The sequence below is a fragment of the Accipiter gentilis genome, chromosome 23 (assembly GCF_929443795.1).
Source record: "Accipiter gentilis chromosome 23, bAccGen1.1, whole genome shotgun sequence".
In the NCBI taxonomy this organism is placed as follows: domain Eukaryota; kingdom Metazoa; phylum Chordata; class Aves; order Accipitriformes; family Accipitridae; genus Astur; species Astur gentilis.
This window is the reverse complement of record NC_064902.1, coordinates 18,316,837-18,335,008: the sequence shown is the minus strand read 5'-3', so window position 1 is coordinate 18,335,008 and position 18,172 is coordinate 18,316,837. Positions and strand designations below refer to the sequence as shown.

The 18,172-nt window shown below is 36.8% G+C and overlaps 1 protein-coding gene across 1 annotated transcript in view; it reads left to right on the top strand.

Moving 5' to 3' along the window:
• The window catches only part of SUCLG2 (succinate-CoA ligase GDP-forming subunit beta), a 134,388-nt gene that overhangs the window by 54,060 nt on the left and 62,156 nt on the right, over positions 1–18,172 (top strand). The window contains exons 3-7 of the mRNA XM_049826875.1: positions 6,698–6,797; positions 6,922–7,012; positions 13,228–13,380; positions 14,356–14,445; positions 16,855–16,951. Coding sequence (XP_049682832.1) covers positions 6,698–6,797; positions 6,922–7,012; positions 13,228–13,380; positions 14,356–14,445; positions 16,855–16,951 — 531 coding nt within the window. The remainder of the gene's footprint in view (positions 1–6,697; positions 6,798–6,921; positions 7,013–13,227; positions 13,381–14,355; positions 14,446–16,854; positions 16,952–18,172) is intronic.

Here is an 18,172-nt window from a genome sequence, read left to right as displayed (position 1 = left end):
GAAACTCGTGGATGTAATGACAGAAGAGCACTGTATCAATTTGCATGAATTTTTCCATTTTGTTCAGTATTTACTATGCAACGTGGTGCCGGATGCCAGGTTGACATTGCAGGTTTACAGAAAGTGGCCTTCTCGGTTTTACCCATAAAATGGCTGTTGCCTAAGAGCTGGCAGGAAAAGCTTTTGCTCACTTGTCAGTAGACTTCAGTGCTCTTCCACCAAATGAAGAACTTGTTCCTCTCCTGATGGAGTTTTCAAACTATGTCTCCTCTTGAGTTTGTAAGCAAATGTGACCAGTGTGACCCTGTGTCTATTACAGAGGAAATCTACATAAAAAATAATGAGAATTTAGGTTGAAAAATGAAACTGTTAAAGGCTGGAAAATATCAGAAATAAGATATCCTATGGAGTTTTAAACAAGCATATACAATGAACAATTTTAATGTGAGAACTGTTTTCTTGATACCTGCCTTAATGTGCATATTTTTCCATGCATTATAGTGGTGCTGCTGGATCTAGTGAGGCTCTGTTTGCTGTATAAGTAATTTATCAGGTTTAACTTAAATATAGGATGTGAATACTTGATTACTTCTACTCTGAGAAGGTTTAAGAGTGCATTATTAAGAGTGAGCTTTAGCTCAGCTGATTTTATCTAGCTTTAAAATTTTTATCACTGGTGAAGTGTGTAGTAATGGTTATGAAAGCAATTAATAACAGTAGTGACAGAATCAAGAGACTGACTAATTTATCATTATAGATTTTAATGAGGCTTATAATCTAGCAATAAATATACAATATATTCAAAAGTATGGAGTTATAAAAAGGATGATTTATTTAACTTTAATTATAAACTAGTCTGAACACCAAAGGTGGTAGAAACTAGGCATGTAAGAACATAATTCTTTTTGGTGTTACAGAGCAGAAGAATTAAAATAACAGAGGAAGGGAGTTTAATTAAAATTATGGGGGGGGGGGGAATCAATTGTTTAACTTCATTCTAAAGACCTTTAAGCATACCAATAATTTTGTAGATGTGGGAGGTATCTTCCTGTGGACAGCTTCTTTTTCCCATCTCAATCTGCTTACTTGGCAGAGCATGGGAACTGTCTCAGACGCTGCATCCCCGGAGTTCTCAGAAGATGGGGAACAGTGAAAATGGCAGCAAAACTTGCTCGTTGGGAAAAGCTGTCTCAGATTTCAGAGCAAGCTCATGAAAAGAGACCCAAATGTGAAAAGTTAGTACAGCAACCTTAAGATTTGGTGTTCAATTTGGGAATTAGGGTTTATTACCATTTTTTATGATTGTGTTATGTTCATTATGGTCTTCCTTATAGCTTTTATTCTTCTCCCTTCTTTCTTGTGCTGGAGTAAGTATACCAGGGTGTCTCTGGACAGGAGTATTGTTAAAAAGTAATAAGCACCTGACAGGATCTTGCCTGAGCAGTATAACAGGATGGCTGAAATTTGGAAAATTACTTGTAGCCAGTCTTTCCCAAAGGGAAGTTAGAAATTCAGGTGGTAGTGGTAGCATTAAAACAAGAAAGAAGTGAGCAACAACAACAGAACAGGGCAGATGAGACCACAAAAAGTAGGTTTTCTTACTGTTGGATCAGCTAGAGGTAGGTAAAAAAAAAAATGAACCAACCCAAACTTGACCCTTTCAGGGCTTGTAAGGGAAACCCCATGTGTTGGAAGACAAGCTCTGAGCTGCAGAGATGCAGTTTGGGCGAGATTATCTAGAACCCTTACGGGACATTTGAGCATTTGAGGTTTTGCATCAGCACTGGTGAGGAAACTGAAGTAGGAACGGCATGTAGGCATTCTGGGTTCTGTTGATATCTTTATAGTACTTGTGCGATCCAAAATGAAATATAATTGCTGTCAGAAAATGTCTGTAATGTCTGCCTTGTATTCTTCAACTCCCATGTTATGAAAGCTAAATTATAAAGCGGGGGGAGGAGGGGGGAACTTGCTTTGGGAAGAGAAGCACTGAATTTACTGCTCTGTTTTAGGAAATCAGTGTCCAGCATAGGTGGTTGGGAGGTAGAATTGATCATGCAGTGGGAGTCCCAGCCAGTCCTTAGTGGAGTAATATTCTAGACAACCATGAAAAAGGTGGTGACTCAAGCTTGGCTGGCCAAAGGGAAGCTTAAAGTTGCACGTGTCCAAGCATAACAATGATTTGTGTCCCTCAGAGGACTCTCAACAGATAAACACATCATTAGATTGGCCTCTGCCTCTTCTGTAGAGGTGGAGAGTTTGGAGCCGGTTGCAGATGCACGTACCCCATCTAGCTCTTTCAGGACTTAGGCAAGGAGGACGTGTTCGAAGAATTCTGCTCATCAAGCACAGCTTAATGACTTCTGGTAAAGAAGGGTGACTAGCAAAGTTCTTGAAACTAGTTAATATCTGCCTAGCCACAGTGGGCGGGGGTCCTCCTGTGCATACTGAAGGACAAAACAGTCTCGTTAACCCCAGCCGCCTTTATGGAAACAGCTCTCGTGTGTTTATCAACTCAGTGTTTATGCTCGCGTTTGGGGCAGTGAGGAGGCAGGGCTCCTCTAAGACCTTGATTCGGCATGTCCTCAATTTGTCTTCATTGCACTGCTCCCGTGACACTGGGTTTCTTCCATCTATTTTGCAACGTGTACTAAGCTCGTTACAGGAGAGATCAGTGCATTTTCCAGTGATACTTTCCTGTTGCTGCAGTGCTTATGGTGCTGCCAGGGTTTGGAGTCAGCCCTTCTGCGATCAGCCTTACACTGGGGTAAAAATACACTAATGTAATACTGAATCAGGTTCTGCATTTTTGAAAGAGGTGCAGATGCTAATTAATTTTCACAGAGCCCCTGCAGACAGAGAAGGCGAGCTGCTGAAAGTCACATGGTGAGACAGAAATGCGATTAGGTTTTTGTGTGAAACCTCCTCCCTTTCAGTCCCATGCTCTAATTCTGTAGTGTAGGATGCCTTGCCAAAGTAGTCCTGAGTACTCGCTGATAGAAAATCTTTTGCTCATAAACAGTCAAGAGTGAGGCCTATTACCATGCAGTCTTACATTGTCTGTTCTTTACAGTAGTTTATTTTTTATAAGCTACAGCACATTTTAGTGTAATTGTTAACACGCCTAATTTGCAATCACACAGTCGTATCAATAATAATGGAAAGTTGTTCACAGGTAATAAATTAGCATACCATATAACTAGCAGAACTATGGTTCTCAGTATATTGTTTCATGATCAAGAATTCAGTAGTTAAATATACACAGCAGTGGGCTGAGAACAAGCTGTTCATTTTTGCTGCAAGCAGTACCAGTGGACCAGAGTAATCATAGCTCCCAAAAGCAGGACTGATTTTATTGATTTTAAATAGGCTTTCATTATAGAACTGAGCCTATTACAATTGCAAGGAGTATCACTGCCATTTGTATTCACAGCGCTGACTGAAGGGAAGGGGATGTATTGTTGAATGCAGTGTAGAAGATGCTTGTCCCTTGGAGTGTTATATTCTGTCCTGCTGAAACATCTGAATTTATTTCAAAGAAAAGTACTTAAGGCTTTTTCCTATATTTAATTTTTTAGAAGTGTGGTTAGACCCAGCTACAGTTGTGAAATTTTAAATTCTGAGGACTTTTCTGAGGAGTAAAGGTCTTGCTTATTTATTGGCATCTAACATAGGGACAAGCTGTATTTTGCTCCATTTTTTTAAAGGACTCTTTGGAAATGTTCATGTCTCTCTTTTTTTCTGTAGAATAATGTAAAAAAGACAAATATAAGATCCAGAGAATAAACTGTTAAGTCTGAGATATTAATGTATTCAAGTTATAATTAGTTAAGAACACATGCTGTTACCAGAAATGTGTCATTAATCCGCATGGAGCAGTTTGCGGCTATTTGCTGCTAAATTAGTGACACTTAAAAGCAGTCTTTTTTTTATATTGTTTTGAATGATAAAGAAAATTTTAAATCTGTGACAAAAAAAAAATATCTATGTACACTTAAGAAGCAGTCTGTTTTGTTATTTGGGTTTGTTTGGTTTGGGTGGTTTTATTTTAAATTTACACAAATGCTTATCAGACAGTGGACATAAACAGAAGTTCATTGAAGCCTTAATGACCAAATGCAGTGCTGTTGAAAACATTGCACTGTACTTTATGGTGGTGTAAAGACATGTTGCTTGTGCTAGGTTCTCTTCAAATCCAGTGTTTATATCTACACAGTCCTGCTTAAACATTTTTCCAGTGTTACTACAGAAGTTTGGAAGGGTGCTAATGGAAATCAATTACAGCTTTTTTTTTTTTTAATGGGTTTTATACTGACTTTGTGCACAATTTTGTAGATTTTTTTTTTTTTAAATATATTACAGCCTACAAGTGAAGGTGAATTACTTCATATATTCCAGCTAAAACCAAATTTTTCTTTTGGGGTAGTCTTCCATAACATAATTTGGGAACCAGACAGGAGATAACATAAAAACTTTGTGTGAGCATTTCTAGAAATCGGCTCTTTAAATAAAATGGTGATGCTAAGTAGTGAATCAGCTTGATAAGTAGTGAATGATCAAGCCTAGTTACTGTAAAATAAGATCTGGCTAGTTTACTTCATTTTGCAGAGCTTGGGCAAATAACTATTGAATTAAATTGCTTCCTGTTGGTTTCCCCCAGGGCAAGAAGAACCTGCTGTACTGTGCTCTGCTGAGCTGCTGTATTGATTAGTTTTTCAGGTCTAATCTTTACACGGTTATGCTTACTTTGTAGTATGTTTGTTTATGGTTTTGATAGTTGTTTTTCTGAAGTTACTGTATTGCCTTGATAGTCCCCTGGTGGATTATAAAAATGTACACATTAATTTCTTTCTCTAACTTCATTTGTTGTAGCCAAATGAAGATAATCAGCGCTTGCGTAGCATGCTGGTTAGGAATGAGGGTAGTGATCACTCACATAATTGATATCACGTATCACTGACAATCAAAACTCACCCTGTCAGGATGGTTGGCACCTAAAACCTATCTAATTAAATGCTTGCAGCATCTATTAACAGTAGTATATTAGATTCATTATCACAGCAGCTATTGTGATTTTAGAGTTTGCTTCTGCAGGTTGGAAAAGTGATTTATAATTTTAATTCATCTTAATAATTTGTGTGCTTAGGAAACACTTGATATAAAACTTCTTGTTGCATTTAAATTTCCTTGTTATCTGCTGTGCAGTGGCATGAATAATAGGGAGCCAAGAACTTGAGTATATTGGAATGCATGAAGTATTTTCAAGGAGAGTATTTTTAAGGTTCAGAATGATATATGTCAAATGTTACTGAATGGATAAACGTGGAGGGATTTTGCCTTCAGAAGCTTGGAAATCGGGCATCTCTTAGTACAGTACCTCTAATAGCTGTGTTAAAAATGCATTTCGGTCTTAATACAGAAAACAGATTATTTATGTCATAATATTTATTCTATCCTAAGATCCAACTGTCTTCTAGTTGCTTGAGTTTATTATACTGGAACTTTGAAATGATGCTGTCAGAGCTGGCCTGCACCAAAAATTGCCACACCTCCAAACTTGTCATCTGTAATATGTTTTTATGTAATCCAAGCCTAGAAAGCCTGCGTTAGTTTGAATGACAGCATCCATATCCTCTGTGCCACATAAACAGTAAATTTGTCGATTTAACAACAAATTCTCGTGTTTTCTTGCATACCTGCATAGAAGATTGTGATTCAAGGTGTGACCTAATTAATCCAAACATCACTGAAATCCGAGATTACCACAGACTTTAGAAAAGGGTAACAATGTTAGCCTTTTCTAGGCACGCTTAGTGATATGTTAATCTTAGGATCTCAGACTTTGCAAAATACCTGGCAGTAGTATGATAAATGTGCAAAGTGACAGTACTCAATATTAATAAACATCTTACAGGCAACTGGCAGCTCTTTATGGCTCAAGAAGCTGCTATGGTCCATGGAGCTGCAGAGATCGTAACTGATGTTTTTGTTTGGTTGGGTTTTTTCTTTTCCCCTTTTCCCCCTTGTTTTACTCTTTAAGGATGTTAGGATTGCTTCTGTTTGGAACGTAGGTCTTGGTGCAGTTGCTTTTGTCACTGTGTGTTGCTGCACTTTCTTGTTACTAAGATACTGTTACACTCACATTGCCAAAGATTCGAGTGATGCCTCACACACAGATGAACATCTTTTCACAGCTACTGCCCTTGCTCTACGCTTCCTTGCCCTTTGGAGGTAGGGATTTCTTCTTTTAGGACCACATCCATTGGTTTGCTTACATGTGTTCAGAGCAAGGAACGGAATTTATTTTCGTTGATGACCATTTGTTTGTTGTGCATTCAAGACAAAATATGATCTGATTCATGTCTTAAAAACTGTGCCAGTGTAAGCTGTCAAACTGTATGCTGGTTATGTGGTTTGTTGTGCAGGCCGTGTAGCATTAATAGCATGGTTTTGATCTAAATAATGACATTTTTATCCAGCTAATAAGTAGTGTGTATATATCCTTTAACTTGAACAATTCTTTTTTGCAAGGTTGCTTTATAAAAATGCTGAATTGACTGTAGTTTTATTGCTCACTAGTTGCAAACAACTTCCCATTGTTTTTAAAGAGTCTAACCTGGAAATGGTTTTTAAACTTACACTAACAAGCTCGATAAATGACACGCAATAGAATAACAATGTGTTTTTTCTTTTACAGAGGCAAAAGAAATTGTTCTGAAGGCACAGATTCTGGCTGGAGGGAGAGGAAAAGGTATTTTCAATAGTGGATTGAAAGGAGGAGTGCATCTAACTAAAGAGTAAGTCTTTAAAGTGGAAAAAGCATAAATAAATTGCTTCTTTTGTAATATTTAAGCTGTTTGCAATAGCTGTGTGACTGTTTCTTTTAATATCTTTCAATAAACTAACCTTTTTCCTTTGTAGCCCTAAGATTGTTGAACAGCTTGCTAAACAGATGATTGGGTACAATCTGTCAACAAAACAAACTCCAAAGGATGGTGTGACAGTTAAAAAGGTAAGATTTTTGCCTCTTGAAAGTTGAAAACTATGTTCAGCTGCAATTTTGCATTAATATGCTGGGGTGTATGACATAGATTTATTTTTTTCATTCCTTCTCCAATGCCTGATGGATTGCATCTAGTTGATGAAAGAAAAAAAAAGTTACTTTTTCATTCTGTGTGTGTATGTATTTTGTCTATCAATTTCAGCATACCTAGTGGTGGAAAAATAAATTCATTTCTGCTACCTCTGTTGAAGGGAATCCTTTGTCATATGTTCATCCTTTATCAAGTACATAATAAATGTTAGCATAACTGTATATATATAGCATTAACTGTACGTGCTTATTGATGTTCTGCTTAGAGAAGTAATATATACATGATTACCTGTAGTAGTAATATTATCCACATTTCCTTCACCCTCAGCTTTGGGCAACTGTTATTAAAGACAGTGACAGATGACTTTCATAGAATCATAGAACAGTTTTGGTTGGAAAGGACCTTTTAAAGGCCATCTAGTCCAACCCTCCCGCAACGAGCAGGGACATCTTCAACTCGATCAGGTTGCTCAGAGCCCCGTCCGACCTGACCTTGAATGTTTCCAGGGATGGGGCATCTACCACCTCTCTGGGCAACCTGGGCCAGTGTTCCACCACCCTCATTGTAAAAAATTTCTTCCTTATACCTAGTCTGAATCTAACTTCTTTTAGTTTAAAACCATTACCCCTTATCCTATCGCACCAGGCCCTACTAAAAAGTTTGCACCCATCTCTCTTATAAGCCCCCTTTAAGTATTGAAAGGTTTGCATGAGAACGATCTCTATTTAAAAAAAAAAAAAAAAGTCTGTAAAAGTAGATTCCTCCTAACTTGTTGCAGATACAGAGTAAAATGTGGTCATGGCAGTGGTTCAGCTAGTATATGGTAATTCATTGACCTATGATGGTGCATACTGCAAGGTGTCAGCATAAATGTATTGCTCTTTATTGGCCTAAATAGGAGAAGCATAGATTGCCCTTCAGCAAGATTCTGCTTTACCTTAGTAAATTCGGTAAGTCAGGAAATCCTAGCAGTTGCCTATCTACTATATATATTTTTATCTCTTGCTTTGTTTTACTGAGCGAGGATCTTCATACAGGTATGTAGTCAAGAGCTACGCTGTATTTGATGCCAGGAGTTAATTTGGCGTGAGCTGAAAAGAACTGCAGTTCACTTTTAATATATTGTGAACAGCTTGGTATATTAGCATAGAAGGGGAACACCTGTCTGGAAAGATACTGTCTAATGAGAGCTGGAGGAAGGTGCTCAGGTGGTTCTTCTCTTGGGGAGCAGGGAGAGCAGATTACCATCACTCCTTGTAGTTGTTAAAAAGAAATACTAGCTATTAAAAAGAAGGAACAGTATTACTATTAGGGCATGTCTGTCAGAGATCGTGATAATACTAAGGATATAAAAAAGGATATATATTTCCTATATTAAGGCACTCTGCTTTGAAAAAATTGTATTGTAAAAGCAGCTTTCTTTTATAAATTCCTTGGTTTTATTCTTTTGCCCTAGTTGACCTACTTTGAATACATCAGTACAGGAAATTTCACTCTTTTGTCTGAGTGCAAGTCTGTTCGTTCATTTACATATTCAATTCTGAAAAAGAAACTTCTAATTCTCTTTGAAATTGATAGAAATGAGAGAAAAGTATGGGTGTTGGGGTTTTTTGAAATGGATTATTCAAAGGATTTATATTAAGATGACTTTTGTACCATGTATAGAATAGCTATAGAAGATGTAACTTGTAACTGCTTTCCTTCCCATCCACACATTGCTTGTATGAATAAACAATGGTCAAGAGCAAGTAGCTAGGGCATATGTGATGTTTAAGGTGAAGTTTGCATTGCTGAACTTCAGATATTTATTTTGGTGGTACAGGAAAGTATATAGACTGTGTATTTTTCCTTTGCTGTAGGCTTACATGGAAACTTTTCAGAACACAGCTTGCAAGTATTATAATATTGATGCATGAAAAGCCAGTGTGATGCTTTTCATCTGTTGTCACAGACTTCCATTCTGATGATAGAGTTGGCTTTTAAAAGCCATAGGCCAATTCATATCTTCATTGCACACATATGTAACAAGGTGATAGTATGTTTTATATTTTTGGTGTTAAGATTTTGATTCTTGGTAGTGTATGGAAAGAGCATGCACCCTGTTTTAAAGTAATTCATTACATAACACTTTGGCCAATGGTTTCCTCATTGCTAGTTACATAGTGAAGAAAAAATGTTTAAAATTATGCATCTAGGTCATCAAAAGACCATTTCACAGAAAAATTAATGTCTTTTAAAAGCATTTATCTTTTCCAAAGTTAGCTCACTCTAGGATCTTCGAAGTAGTTAAAGGAGTTGAGGCATTCAGGTTTGTAGTATCAGGGCTACAATGTCAAACACTGAAAATTTGATCAAGGGGTGAACTACAGTAATATGATTAAAAGTATAAGTTTAGCTATGTCTAAGATGTCATTTAATGCAGTGCTTAGTTTGTGCACAGAAAATGCCGGACAGACTCTTTGAGCTTGCTAAGAGCACTGGGGAAGTTGAGAATGAATAGCTGGCATTTTTGTTCTATTTCAAGGCATATGCTTTCTCTGTATGTGTATGTAAGAATATGTGTGTGTACATGTACTTAAAGAAAATTGCAGTTCAGGAAGAAAAGAAAAGGCATGTTTTTAGGTTTTGTGTTTTTTGAAATGTTTGGTGTTCTGGAGAGTTTGAACTCGTATGTTTTAAAAAATTTAGGTAATAAATGTTTTTCAGAAGGAAAATAGTTATTAATTCAGTTTCTGTGAGGCAATCAATGAGCTAGTGTCAAGTCAGAGAGTGGAAGTCTCGTACCTTTTACATGTATTTCTAAGGAAGGAATAAGAGAAATTTTCTACAATTAGAATAATGATGGAACAGAAAATGGTGTTTTCAGCTTGTTTTCTCAGCTTGTGCGCCTACTACAGAATTTAAAGCATGTTTTTGCTTCTTTAGATTGATGTTTCTTAAATAAATAGCAGTCTCCTCAGTTCCCTTGTAACTTGGAAGCTATTTTGTGAGTTTACATAAAATCCTCTTATGGCAGCTTGGAATTTGGAGAGCTTGGTTATCTGAGAAGACAGTCTTCTCTTATCATGACAACTTGAGAATTTGCTACCTGTGTTTTCTCTCCAAGCAATAACAAAATTAACATTTTGAATATTTGATTCAGTATAAAAGAGCTGTTATAGTTACACTTAATGAAATTATGTGTATGACTTAAACTTTTAGGTAGTGATTTGTTTTTAAGAAGGAAAGCTTGAAGTTGTCAGGGAGTTTTAAAGAAAGCTGATTTTTCCCCAGGACATCTTAAATATAAACCTGATGTGGTAAACCGATAATGATGCTTCACATTCTTTATCACAAGCAAACCAGACAAGATATGAGAAGAGTCAACAGTTTGTAGATTCAATTGCGCTACTCTTAACTGTTCATTAATGTGTTTGCATAAGTTTTGTCAGGTGAATGATAGGTAGACTTTAACAAATAATATTTAAAGACCTTGAACACCAGTTTCCCTGGATTTGCTCTGCATCAGACAGGGAGGATGGTGAAGGCAAGAAACTGTTTTTCATTGGGAGAAATGAGAGATGTTGCACAGTCTGACAATTTTACTCTGCAGTAAGCTTGCCTACTGTGAAGTAGATGGACTCTCAATGGTTTTATGAATTAAGACAGAGAAGTATTTGTCAATGTTGACATGGTTAATTAGCAATAGTGAGGAAAATCACTCGGGTCAGAAGTAACAGTTGAAAAGATACCTGATTTAATAATGTGAGTTCCACCTGCTGTGCTTGCAAATATATTCCTCAAGACTTGTTGAGTGGATTCCCATCCTAAATCTGGCCCTGTTCCTGAGCACTGTGGAAACTGTCTGAATAGCTCAGAAGAGATCCAGTAGCACCAATTGGTTTTATTTGACCTATGTCTAAAGCAGTTGATTCACGTTTTTCAGATACATTGATGCAGGATATGTAAGAAGGTGAAAACATGCATGCAGGTAAAAAGACTAATGGTAGCAAATCAAGGATGCTTTCCATATCTTTGCTTGTTAATTTGACCAATCTTTGTAGGTAGCTGAGCTATGTTTCTGAAGTTGGCTTTTAGCATCCTTTTATAGTAGCCTAAAATAGGCAGATGCTTTTTAAGTAGTGCAGTAGTTTTCTACATTCTTAGTTGCCTCCATCACCCTAGATTTCTTTAGTTTGCTTTTGAACAGTCGCTTATTTGAATGATTCCTTTACATCACCCTATGTTCTATGAATAAAGCAAGGTAAAAGCAGAAGGAAACAGAATTACTATAAAGCAACTTTCTTCCAAGTAAAAAAAAAAAAAAAAAAAAAAACCATAAAAAAAATAGCATTTTTTCTTCCATTCTGAGCACAGAGGGCTTTACTTAATTCCTTGTCTCTTGATTTTTTTCTGTTCTGTTAAGATGTACAGCCAGGCAGAAGGTACGTACATTCTTTCTTATGTACTCTGGAGTAGAATGTCAAAGAAGTGATGTGGGTGAAAGTATAGTGCATCTTTCTTGTTTATAGTCCTTTAACTATGAAAACCCCAGGAATACTTATTTGATGGAACACATCTTGCCGGGTGGGCAGAGTTTTAAGACTGCAGGTGTACGTATACATGCCTTTCAGATCTAAGGAGTTTGAACTGCTGACTGGTAGAATGAATTTCACTTCATGTTTCATTCAGACTGATGATCTTCATCTACAATCATTGTTCAAAACTGTCGCTTTATAAACAGACCATGTTAGAAAGACATTGCTGCTTAATCCTTCTTAATTATATTAATCTTAGGGAAGTGATTTTCCTGATTTCTGCTACTTCCATTGAAAGGCAGGAAATAGTAGCTCTGCTAAGGAAGAATATAGTTGATTGTCGTAAGGAGAAGCTATGCTGCTAATTAAATTGCAGAGGTGGCTGCTCAACTTCCCGGTTGAAAAGCAAAACTGTAGTGCAGAGCGGATTTACAGTCTTTGCACCTGAGTTTGTGGCACCTGTTATAAGGAAGAATTAGTAGTGATCATATGCAGATTTTTTACTTCTTAAGATGAAGAACATTTGGGGGAATTTAGTATTCTTGCATCAAAACATAGTTTTGTGAGCCCTTTGCCAAGTGTTAAAACTACTTAATCTGAAATTGCTTCAGTAGCTATTGTTAAACTATTACAAAAATGGACAGTTCAGATGAAGAGGAAGGTACAGTTATTGTAATACTAAAATGACTTTGACTTTGGCATGTTTTTGGCAAGAGAGAAAAAATGTAACAAAGAATTTATATGGGCCATTTTCTCACCCAATTTTAATGCAAGTACTTGTAGATTCCAAAGATGTAGGACTTGAATCATCTTTGTTGTTGTGTGCTGAGGTATCTGTCAGATACTGGTGTGAAAGGGCTCTGTAATTTATAGTAATAAATAGAGATTAATAGCTCTTCGGAAAAATAAATTATGTTTCTGGATTGTGCCAGTATCTGAAGGTCCCACATCTACTTGTGTCTCTAAACTGAAAGTAAAAAGCTGGATGGCAGAATTATCTGTAAGCCCATTTCCTTAGGAAGTACTTAAGCGGGGTAGGAATTCAGTGCTGAGATTCTGAGTGCGGGATGGCTTTCTGTCAGAATGAGGGAGAGAACTTAAGCCTGAGACTTTACTGGTAAGGAACAGCACTCCTGATGAGATGCATCTGAAAGCCAACATAGCCTCCCTTACATCTATGTGATTTGCAAACTGTACTCCCTTGTGACTCAAGTTGTTCTGGGGACAGTATGTTAAATTGCTTGCTGGGAGTCAAAAGGTAATACGGAGGTCCCCTTTCTGGACACAGCAACAGCAACGATTCTCTTCTTGGGAAAACCCCAGCAATTAGGTGTTCCTGGTTTACACTGCTTGGTACATGCCCCAGTGAGAACAGAAGCATCAGAGGAGTCTTTTATTTAGGGAGAGAGGACTTCTTGGGCAAAAGATCACTGGTTTGTAATATCTTGTAAAAGCAGTGAAACAAACATTTCTGTTCAGGATAGCAGGTATCACACTGCTGCGTTTTAAGGCAATGCAGAAAATGTGAGCCACAATGTTCTCTGCTTCACCAGCTAGATGGACCCATCAGAACTGTTGCTAGTTTGGGTTTTTTTCTTCCCTATATTCATTTTTAGGTGATGGTTGCAGAAGCACTGAATATTTCCAGGGAAACATACTTCGCAATTTTGATGGACAGAGCTTGCAATGGACCTGTTATGGTTGGCAGTCCACAGGGTGGCGTTGACATAGAAGAAGTTGCGGTCACTAGCCCAGAACTTATCTTTAAGGTATTAAAATAATATTTTACACTAAAAATGTTCCTTGTCAGTTATCCAAAAGAATATATCTTCCCCTCCCCCTTCCATTTTTTCCTTCTTCCATGTATGGAAAGAAGACAATAAGAACCATAAAAATTGTGTTTCACCAAATAGGGGATCAGATCTGTCGTCTAGTAGATGAATGAAGCATGTTTAACATCTGTTTTTGTTAGTGTTTGTGTCTCCAGCTTGATTAGAAAAAGAGCTTAAATCTGGCTGTTATATGATATGTTAAACTTAATATCTGAAATGTTTTGGGAGTGAGTTTCACTTTCAGGAAGGTACACAGTTTTATCGCAAGTGGGTCAGTGCCAACATGGTTATTGTTTCTGGGGTTGTTTTTTTCTAATTGACAGAGTTGTTAATTATTTCTTTGTACCTGGATGACTTGTGCATCTGAAATACAACTGTTATAATTGCTTTCTTAACGATGACTATATTTAAGTATTTTTTATGTTACTGTGGCATGATAATGAGTAGAGAAGCTATTCATCTGGGAAAATAATTGATACAATCAAGTATAATTATTAAAAAAATTGTAAAAATATTTAATGTGCATTTTAAAATTACATAAACTTCACAGTGTTACTGGGCAGTGACACTCATCGCCTTGAAAATATTCCAGAAGATGTCATAAAAATTAACAGACTAAATATTCGTCAACGCCATCTGTACAGTAATTAAAAGTGAAAACTGGTGTCACATTGTCTTGTCAGCATGCCACCCTGAAGAATTATATATTTTTTGGAAGGACTGTTTCATAGCTGGTGTGGTAATTATAACATACCCTATAGGCAGCTGCTATAGCCTCAGTCTGAAAGCTTTGGCAAACAGCCATGCTTTAATTACTAATTTGCAAATGTATACTAAGTGTTTTCCTTTTGAAGTTCTAAATCTCCATTCAGATTGAATATTTAGTTGTATTTATGCACGTTATTGTTACAGGAAGAAATAGATATTTTTGAAGGCATAAAGGATCATCAGGCATTGCAAATGGCAAAAAATTTGGGATTCAAAGGACCTTTGCAACAGCAGGTAACCTGACTCTACTCCCTCGGATTTTACTGAAGCCTTTTTAGCCCAGCTATAACAATAAATGCTTTCCAAATAGACGTGAAAGGCTAAGTGTCCATTAGATCAGGACCGTTTTGACGTTTTAAATACTAAATTGCACCTATATAATTGTCACCAGGCTTTAGCATTTTGAATAAGATCCTTATTGTTCCAAAGTGAAAGTCCCTGGTCTTTGAAGCAATTGATGACAGCGTGCTGTTACACCATGTGGGTTTCTTTTGATTTCTTTGGAATTCTGTTGAAGCTCAGTGAATTGCATGGGTAGAACTTTTTTTGAAAATTTGGCCCTTAATATGGGGAGAAGTAGAAGTGTATCTTTCTGTGTAATTGAAGCCTTTTTCCCCCTCCCCAGTCTTCAACTCAAAACCAAAAGGCTGCCAGCTTGTTTTTTCAGTATCTCTTTTCTATATATATTGGAATTCCATATTGTATACAAATATGCAAGATATTTTGCCTTTATGAATCATTTTGCAGAGAAGAGGAAAGCTTGTTTAAGCTACTTTTGCCTAGTTTTTTTCAATAGTATCCAAACAGTCATTTTTGTAGAACTCCTTTATTTTTAATTCAGCAGTTTTAATTATTTTCCATCCCAACCGTGCAATTAACAAATGCATAATCATTAACTTGATTAACACATCTGAAGATTTAGCTGTATATCTAATGAGGAGGAATGATTATGTAGAACCTTTCAACCCTTGAAGAGTTCTGGTACTTAATAATTAACAGCAATATATGGACTTTTCAACAATACATTTAAATAATGCTGCAGTGAATGCATTTCTTTTCCTCAACTCAAAGGAATTTAGTGAAGCATAGAGACAAAGTTTTTATTCAGACAAATCCTAGTGTTTACTTATACATTCACTATTTCTAGGTTGGGATTTTATGCTTTGCCTCAAAGAGGCTCAGTACTTGTAGACCTTGAGAAAGAGACATGTTGACATTAAGCTGCCTGATTCAGAGAGGTGCTGAAAGATGGAGCAACCCTTAATAAAAGTTAAGCAATTCTGGTGATCTGTTAAAATTACAGCAGTGTACTAGGGCAACAACAGCTTTACAGGTTGCCCAGAGTCAATGTGGGGTTGCACAGTGGGAATTCCTCCCTAGCATCACTGTTGATAGCCTTAGCCATGTGTTATCAGGATAGTTTGTCAACCGGCGCGTTCATGCCAAGGAAACTGCTGCCTTGGTGGGTGCGGATTTATAACTGATAATTATTTTTTTTTTAAGTCAAAACCACCGAGAATGCTTCAGCTGATGACTTTTGAGCAGGGAAGACTTCATGAGCAATTCGTATGCTGCTTCCAAACTCTAACTCTTTAAAGAGTCTTAGACGTGTTGGTCCCAAAACTGGACACAGCACTCCATGTGCTGCTGTGTCAGGACTGAGTAGAGGGAGATAGGAACATCCCTGACCGTGTTCTTCCTGATGTAGTGCAGTATTGGGGTTGAATCTTTCCAGTTGTAATGTTTTCTTTCTTATGAATGACACTGTGGGAGAAAGCTGACTTCTGTTTTTTTATTCTCATTCACTTTCTTATTAGGAGAGGTCCCAGATATTTTTGGGTTGTGTACTTCAGTTAACTGATCAGTAATGGAGGAACAAATTTGAATGGTTCTTTATTAGTGCACTTCTGCATCTGCAGACTTATTTCAGCTAATAGGTTGTCAGTGTGTAATGAACCAAAGGAATTTTTTTATGCACGTTCACGTTGCTATGGTTTAAGTTGTTCTGTTAATCGAAAAATGTTATAAGAGCAAAAGACTTGGAAGTTAGTAGTCAGTCTCAACACTTGCGGCCACAGAACCAGTCACAGAGATAGATGTGAGGAACAATAAGGAACAAGCAAGAGTATCTTGTAAAGAGTAAACAAGCATGCTTCTGACATAATTTCTTCAAGAAAACATTTCAGACTGATGTAGGAAGGAGAAATTTATATTTTTTTTCTAAAGTCACTAATGTGCACATACTGCGTTATGATTTCTGAATTTAGACTGATTAACGTGAATACAACTTGGATCTCAGCATACTGGAGAATATGTCATTATGAGCTGTTAGGCACTTTTCAAATTAAACTTGTCATAGTAATAGTGCCGTTTATTTTGTAGATAATCTCCAGTTCATGTAGTCTTTAAATGCACATTTACTAAATGTTTTGCAGTATCATAATGCTATATTATAGCTATTTATGATACTATATAAATATGATTAAGAAAACAGAAATAAAAGCAGAAATAATAAAAGTTGTTATCTAGAGCTAGTGTGCCATTTAATACATTAAAAATAATCAATAATGGTTTACCTTTGCCTTGAAAACATTAACTTTTATTTTTCTGTGTGGTAATTGTAAATCGCTTGATCAAATTTAGGCAGCAGATCAAATTAAGAAGCTGTATAATCTCTTCTTGAAAATTGATGCCACTCAGGTTGAAGTGAATCCCTTTGGTGAAACTCCAGAAGGGCAAGGTAAGAAATTGAAGGAAACAAATGAATGCATTATGATTCTTTATTTATGCAAACTATAAATTAAATTGCATAGAAGGCTGTAGCAGCAGCTTTGCATTAATTTCATTTTGTAATGTAATTTAAGCAACATTCATAAATATTCCCATGGCAGATTTTACATTTCAATACCTTTTGTTATTTCATCCAAATACTGGAAGTATCGGCTTCTACATGTTACGCTTGGTGAGAAACAGCAACATTTTCTGCTCTTCTGCTCTTTGTACAAAGTTGGATTTTTCTTGGTTTTGTTTTGGGATTTTTTGGTTTGGGGTTTTTTGTTGTGTTTTTTGTTTTGGTTTGGTTTTTTTGTTAATGCTGCTAGAATTACTGAGATTGTGTGGAAAGAAACTTGTTATTTTATGTTTGTAAACATATGGATAAGTTAAAATTGTAAGTGCATGACTCTGTAACCTACTAGATCACAAGAGAAATTCCAGCTGGAACTGACACTTAGCTACATCCTTCGGGAACAAAAAAGGGTAACTGATCTGCTTCCCCCGTGAATATAGGGCTAAGAAGGTATAGGGTAAAAATAAGGAGCTAGGTTAGCTTTCGCAACATTCTAGTAGTTGGGTTTCCAGCTGAAACCTTTCCTTCCATTTGTCATTTTTGTCCAACTAACTTGGACAAGGGCGAAGAGGGGAGGAAGTAAAGATGCCTGTGGTATTTGGAAACAGTGGGGCTCATCCAGGTGAATCGTAGTTACCACCTCGCTGTTTCATTTGATGCCAGAGCATTTTTACCCATGCATTCACTCCTAATGCCAATAATTTACGGTATTCATGCCCCTTCCCTTTTTTATTTCTTGTCTTTGATTTAAATGGGTAATGATGAGAAGTTGTGGACTCGGGGGGGAGCTAGCTGAGACTTCGGTGTCAAAGGCTGCAGGTCACAACCACTAGTGACTTCCTAGTAGAGGCCCTACATACAGTGTCATTTTGTGACTTGAGAGAAGTTTGACGTTGGGAAGTGCTGGTGGGTGTTTCTTGAGTATTCTTTATCACTGTTTGTCAAGAACGACAATTCCAACTTTTCACCAACTTTATAAGGTATGCCTACAGATTAAAGTGGTAATTAGAAAATGGAAGGAGAAAGCTTTTACCCATTTCAACAGACATTAGGAATGTGGCTGCTTAATTGCTGTTCTGGAAACTTTTGGAAAAAGATCACTGCTACGTCAGT